This window comes from Lacerta agilis, chromosome 17, assembly GCF_009819535.1.
Source record: "Lacerta agilis isolate rLacAgi1 chromosome 17, rLacAgi1.pri, whole genome shotgun sequence".
Taxonomy (NCBI): Eukaryota; Metazoa; Chordata; class Lepidosauria; order Squamata; family Lacertidae; genus Lacerta; species Lacerta agilis.
In genome coordinates this window covers 37,166,759-37,173,375 of record NC_046328.1, presented here as the reverse complement: position 1 = coordinate 37,173,375, position 6,617 = coordinate 37,166,759, and the positions used below count along the sequence as shown (strand labels likewise).

Below are 6,617 nucleotides of genomic sequence, written 5' to 3'. Positions count from 1 at the left end.
GATAAACATGAAGGTGACATGTGTATAAATAAATATTGACTGGCCAAGGCTTGTGCTTCGCTTACCTCCACGTTCAGGCAGAACCCAGTACAGATGTTTTGGCCTACTAGCTAACAGGACCAGTGGTCAGGGATGATGGGAATTGGAGTCCAAAACATCTGGAGGGCCAAAGTTTGGGGATGCCTGCTTTAAAGTCTTAAACCAAAAATTAATTAAAGAAATGAAAACCTTAAAAGCTTGGATTAATGAAATGCAAGCCCCTCTACTCCAAATCCACCCCGCAATATCAAATAGCACAGCTCAAATGGGCCCAGAACAAAGGTGTGCCTGCCTTTCTATAGACATTTAAATTGGCCTTAGCACCTTTCCTGGTGCTCTTCGGCCACTCTTTTGAGATGGTAATTATGTAATTCCTGAGGCAATAGGAAGGTTTTTTCCACTTTCTCCCTCCTTGCAGAGAAACACCTTAAAATTATTAAAACAACACAATGAAGAGAGCAGACTGTGGAACGTAACAAAATGCAAGGTTTGAACAAGGCCACTGAGAAAACTCAAGGAAAGTATGATGAAATAATATAGTAAAGCTGCAGGTAAACAAATCTAGGAGGCTGGGAAAGGATGGGGAAGTGGGGGGGGGCGCCAGTTCAAGGAGAAGGGGCATAACCTAGGCAAAAAACCTCCTGGCACACACACAAGAAATCCCAAACCCCAGGGCACTTGTCAAAAAGCCTATACTGCTTCCAAATGAAGCCCTAGGTTTTATTTTTTATTGATCTTTCTAAAGCCAGTGGTTCTTTCTTTGGAAGGGGCTAGGATGTAAGGAACCAAGGCAGCCAAAGCAAGGCTCCCTGGAGCAGTTAGCCAGTAACCCCCCACCCCACCCCCACCCCACAAGCACATTCCCGAAAGCACACTCAGGCAGAGCACAAAGGCTGGGTGGGAAACAAATCTCAGCGGCAGAATTATATGAATAACAACCCCCCCCCCCGTAACACACACACACACACATAAAGGGCAGGGGGGCAGGGAAATTGAACCACAATAAGGACAGGATGCAGAGAGGAGGCTGAATACACAAAATAATACCTTAGGTTTCAGTAGGCAGGCAGGCAAGCAAGCAGGCAGGTACCAGGTGGTCACAGGAGGAGAAAGAAGAGCCCGCTGCTGCTGTTGAAACACAGCAAACCACGCCCGCCCCCCCCGCCAGCCGGATTGGCTGACGGAGGCACCTGGAGCTGGCTTCCCTAGCTCTAGCTGCGGAGCTTTACTATTTTTTTTGCAAAGTATCAGCTGCTCTGGTCTCGGAGGTCAGCTGTCTGGCGCAACACAGCGCCCCCTGTGGCCAGGCGCCCTGGCGCACTGCGCCACTCAAGGAAGCGATAGAGACGGCTCTGCCAGCATGACTAAGCCACTTCTGGTGAACCAGAGCAGCGCACGGAAATTCTGTTTGCCTTTCCACCAGAGCGGTACCTATTTATCTACTTGCACTTTGACGTGCTTTCGAACTGCTAGGTGGGCAGGAGCTGCCTGGGACTGAGCAACGGGAGCCCACCCCGTCACAGGGATTCGAACCGCCGACCTTCCGATCGGCCAGCCCTAGGCTCTGTGGTTTAGACCACAGCGCCACCCTCCATGAATTTGTCTAGCCCTCTTTTAAAGCCATAGCTCACTTGGTAGAGCATGAGACACTTAATCTCAGGGTCATGGGTTCGAGCCCCACGTTGGGCAAAAGATTCCTGCGTTGCAGGGGGTTGGACTAGATGACCCTCGTGGTTCCTTCCATCTCTACCATTCTATGATTCTAAGTTGGTGCCCACCAGTATCTCTGGTGGGAGCATATTCCATAGTTTAACCATGAGGTGCTTGAAGAAATCCTTCCTTCTGTCTGTTCTGAATTGTCTTGACATTCAGATGTCTAGAGCTTTGAGAGAGGAAGAAAAACCATCCGTTCACTTTTTCCATGCCATGCAGAATTTTATATACACCTATCATACTGCCCCCTCCTTGCCTTTTCTCTAAACTAATAAGCCCCCCCCCCCACCAAGTTGTCACTTTCCCTCACTGGGGAGTTGCTCCGTCCCCTTGATGGTTTTTGGTTGCCTTTTTCAGAACCTTTTCCCAACTCTGCAATGTCCTTTCTCAGGTGAGGCAGCCAGAACTGTACAGAACTGTGGCTGGGGAGACCCGGCCAGATGGGCGGGGTATAAATAATAAATTATTATTATTATTATTATTATTTATTTATTTATTTATTAATTATTACACAGTATTCCAAGTGCACACCATAGATTTGTATTGTTATGAGTTCAGGGAACCCCTGGAATCTTGCACCGCTCGGAGACTGGGGTGGCACGCAACCATATGTTGCATTGAGGCAAAACTGGGCATCCTTTGCGCTTCTTGCCACAACTCACAACTTGGCTGCGATCGCAACCCCTCTGGAGCTTGCCAGCAGCTGCTTTGCACCTGACATGCAAGCAAAATGGTTTAAAAAAAGAGCAACAACCAAAAACAGAACTACCCCGTTTGCCTGTTAGTTTCAAAGCTGCGCTGTCAGCTGAGGCATGCGCTGGCTGGCGGGCTGCATTTTCGCAACGCCACCTCGAGCCAAGAGTTTTTGCTAAACTCCACTTGCTTCCTTTCCTCTCCAGCCCAGGAACCCAAGATGTTTCTTTGCCTTCTGAAGCTAGTGTTGGATCTCATCCTGAACTGCGCCTGGGCCTGTGTGTGGGAAATAAACACCATCGATCCAAGCCAGGGAACAAATCTGTCCTTTGTGGCTTACTAAAAACGAGGGAAACTGCTGGATTTTGACCCTGAATCCCTCCTCCCACTCCAGCCTCTCCTCCTTTCAGTTGCCTCCTCTAACAGCTTCTTTCCCTCAACACGCCCCCTCTCCGCCCATTCAGCTGGTATATATAGCCCTCCAGAGGAGACCTCAGAGTCTGTACGTCTCCTTTTTGCTGCTGAATTCCTCAGAATCCGGAAAAGGGGAGAAGCAGAGGACTCCAGTATGGGTAAGAGATAATAACCACCTCTCCCTGCTTTTCACCCAGCTGTGTGCTCTGTAGGAAAGCTGAGCTTGCCCTCCTTCTGCTTCTTATGTAGCTTCCAGCTCTAACATGCTCTGATTTTACGTTTTTTTGCTCTGCAGTCCTGTACACACAACCCACATGCCTCCCAAGTTTACATCTTGGAGGGTTGGAAGTGCGTGTGTGTTGCTTTTCTTCTGCAGCTTAATCAGCCAAACTTGGGCGCTGGTATGGTTTCTATTGCAAAACCTTTCCATGTGGTCTCTGCTTTGGGTTGCAAGTTCATGCATGTTTCCTTGGGAGTAAAGCCGCATGGAACTCCAAGAGAGGTTTGCTTTTAGGTAAATGTGCCCATTTAATTGGGCTGTGCAACTTTTATCCCCGTAGGGGCAGTCGGGAGAGTACATTCCATAGAAATACATGGGGCTTCCAGGAAAATATGCTGTCCAAGTACAGTATTTTATTATAAATATTGTTGTTGTTGTTGTTGTTTAATCGTTTAGTCGTGTCCGCCTCTTCGTGACCCCATGGACCAGAGCACGCCAGGCACTCCTGTCTTCCAGTGCCTCCTGCAGTTTGGTCAGACTCATGTTGGTAGTCAAAACAAAATAAAAAAATAAAAAAATTCCTTCCAGTAGCACCTTAGAGACCAACTAAGTTTGTTCTTGGTATGAGCTTTCATGTGCATGCACACTTCTTCAGATATCAGATACGTAGCTTCGAGAACACTGTCCAACCACCTCGTCCTCTGTCGTCCCCTTCTCCTTGTGCCCTCCATCTTTCCCAACGTCAGGGCCTTTTCCAGGGAGTCTTCTCTTCTCATGAGGTGGCCAAAGTATTGGAGCCTCAGCTTCAGGATCTGTCTTTCCAGACAGATAAATATACAACCTCATTATTTGATATGCTGATGACAGGAAGTTAGCTGAAAGGCTAGCGATTACCGTACCTTAAAAGAACTGATTTGACTGGTTTAGCAGGTTTTGTTAGCATCCGTCTGTCTCAGGAGACAGTGGAAGAGTGACCATCAGGGTGAAGTCAAACCGTTGGAGAATTATAGCATTGCAATACAGGAGAGACATGTTTTATTGCAGCTGGGGCAGATGAAGGCACCCAGCTTTGCTGCTACAGGTTCACCATGGCGTTTATTCCCTCTGCGCTCCTCCCAGTGGTCATTCTCCTCTGGTCACTGCTGTGGATTCAGCAGGTTTACTCTGATAGAGTCTAACCTCACAGATACACAACCAGAGGCTTGAAAGAGACCCATGAATATCATCTAGCAGGTTTCCCCAAATTTGGGTCTCCAGATGTTTTTGGACTACAGCTCCCATCATCCCTGACCACTAGTCCTTCTAGCTAGGAATGGTGGGAGTTGTAGTACAAAAACAGCGGGAAACCCAAATGTGGGGTGTGTGTGCATTTTTTTTCTTTTTGTTTTACTGAGGCTTGCTTCCAAGTAAGTATGTTTAGAACTCAGCTTTAATATTTTTCATAGCCTGTGAACAGTAATTCCACTTTGAAACTCCTGCCCAATCCTGTGCACGTTTACTTGGAGATAAAGTTTCAATGTTTTTTTCAACAGAGTGTTCTCCTTTTTTGCTTCTGTCTTGCATAAGGAGAACTATGGGCAAATCTGCATAAGTAGTGAGGTTTTAGGGCCAGCAGATGAATTGCGCAAGGTGCCACTGGAATGGAGAGACAGACCTTTTGAAAGTCCAAATACAAAATCTGGAAGATCTGGAAAGTACAGACTGGTCGTGCACCATTATCTATTTGTGCCCTGCTTTTCCAAAAGGCAGCCTAAAACACCTAACAACACGATATAAAATTGTATACAACAATATCAAAAGAGAATCAAAACAATCTGAAAAGTTAATAAAAGTGATACAGTAAGCCAGGCATCCCCAAACTAAGGCCCGGGGGCCGGATGTGGCCCAATCACCTTCTAAATGCAGCCCGCGGACGGTCCAGGAATCAGTGTGTTTTTACATGAGTAGAATGTGTCCTTTTATTTAAAATGCATCTCTGGGTTATTTGTGGGGCATAGGAATTCGTTCATATTTTTTTAAAAAAATATAGTCCGGCCCCCCACCTGGTCTGAGGGACAGTGGACTGGCCCCCTGCTGAAAAAGTTTGCTGACCCCTGCAATATGCCTATAAACAATTCACAGACTCACAAAGGTGGAGGGGACCTTAAAGTTAACCATGTCCAACCCCAGTCTGATTTTTTGATACTGGGAAAGATGGCAAAACAGGTTATAAAGTGATCAGTTTGTTCATGCTTGATTAGTAGGAGCAAGCATGGATTTCTTAGGAATAAATCCTGGCTGATTAATCTTGTCTCTCTCTTTTCAAAAATCAGGTTATTGCAGGAATGCACCAATAACCTGATTAGTGTATTGTGGGAATGCTGTGGACGTACTTTTCATTCGATAAAGACCCCCATAATGTTTTGTTTAGCAGACTGGTTAAATGTGGGCTAGATGGCTGTGCTCATCAGTGCTTCTTCATCAAACTGGAGGGAGGTTTTCACTGGGAGCGCCACGCAGCTGTCCTGGGCCCAGTCATGGGCGTACCCAGGGGGTTAGCTGCCCCACCCCTAGAAGCAAAAAATAAATAAAAATTAAATGGTTATCGGGAGCCTAAAAGGAAAAAAAAGCTCTCCTAAAAAAGCTCAACTACTGGTCTTTCTCCCCCTCCCAAAATCTCAATAACGATTGAGCTCTTGGCTGACACTGTGTGTGTGTGTTGCTGATTGTTGCAAGGGAGCTTTGGAAACTGAGTTCCCTTGCATGGTGAGTAGTTCCTTTGCGAGGGCTGAGGATCCTGGGAAACTGAGTTTTTCAGCAACTTGGGGCTTTCTGTTTGGGGGGTAAAGTTTTTCTGTTTTTTGAAGCTGTTTTCGTTTGCTGTTTACATAATGTGGTCAGTAATCTAAAAACGAACCAAACCCCTAAAAAAATGGGGCATTCCTCATCCCCAAAAACGGTCAACAACTTTGAGCTGAACCCCCAAAAACGGGGGTAGATCACTGCTGAAAGTAGATCACAGTCTCTTGGGAGTTGGCCACCCCTGGTATAAGACATGTAACTAGAATAAAAAAATTCAAAAAAATTCAAGCAAATAATTGTAATAACTACCGTAATAAAGCACTGCTATAATTACATATAATTTTCCTAAAATTTTTGTTTCATTCGCCTTTCCGTGCTAAAATGTCACAACCTGAATGACCATGGCTTGCCCCCCCCCCTAGTTTTGATCCTGGGTATGCCCCTGGGCCCAGTACTTGTTAACATTTTTGTTAGTGACTTAGATGAAAGGGTGAAGGGAATCTTTATCAAATGTGTGGATGACACAAAGGTGAGAAGAGTAGTGAATGCTGGGATAAAATTCTGGTATTTGATAGAATGGAAATTCAGCAGTGGTAGATGCATTTAGGCAAAAACCAAACAAGCAAGTACTGTATACAATAGGAGATACCTGGCTTAGAAGCAGTACCTGTGAAAATGATCTTGGGACTGTAATCAATTGCAAGCTCAGCCAGCCATGTAACACTGCAGCAAAAAAGGCAAATTCCATTTTAAGCTG

General features: G+C 45.9%; 1 protein-coding gene across 1 annotated transcript in view; it reads left to right on the top strand.

Moving 5' to 3' along the window:
- The first annotated feature begins 2,806 nt into the window (after positions 1 to 2,806).
- LOC117061857 (methanethiol oxidase-like) overlaps positions 2,807 to 6,617 on the top strand; it is a 30,513-nt gene continuing 26,702 nt past the window's right edge. The window contains exon 1 of the mRNA XM_033174838.1: positions 2,807 to 3,017. Coding sequence (XP_033030729.1) covers positions 3,014 to 3,017 — 4 coding nt within the window. The 5' untranslated portion in view covers positions 2,807 to 3,013. The remainder of the gene's footprint in view (positions 3,018 to 6,617) is intronic.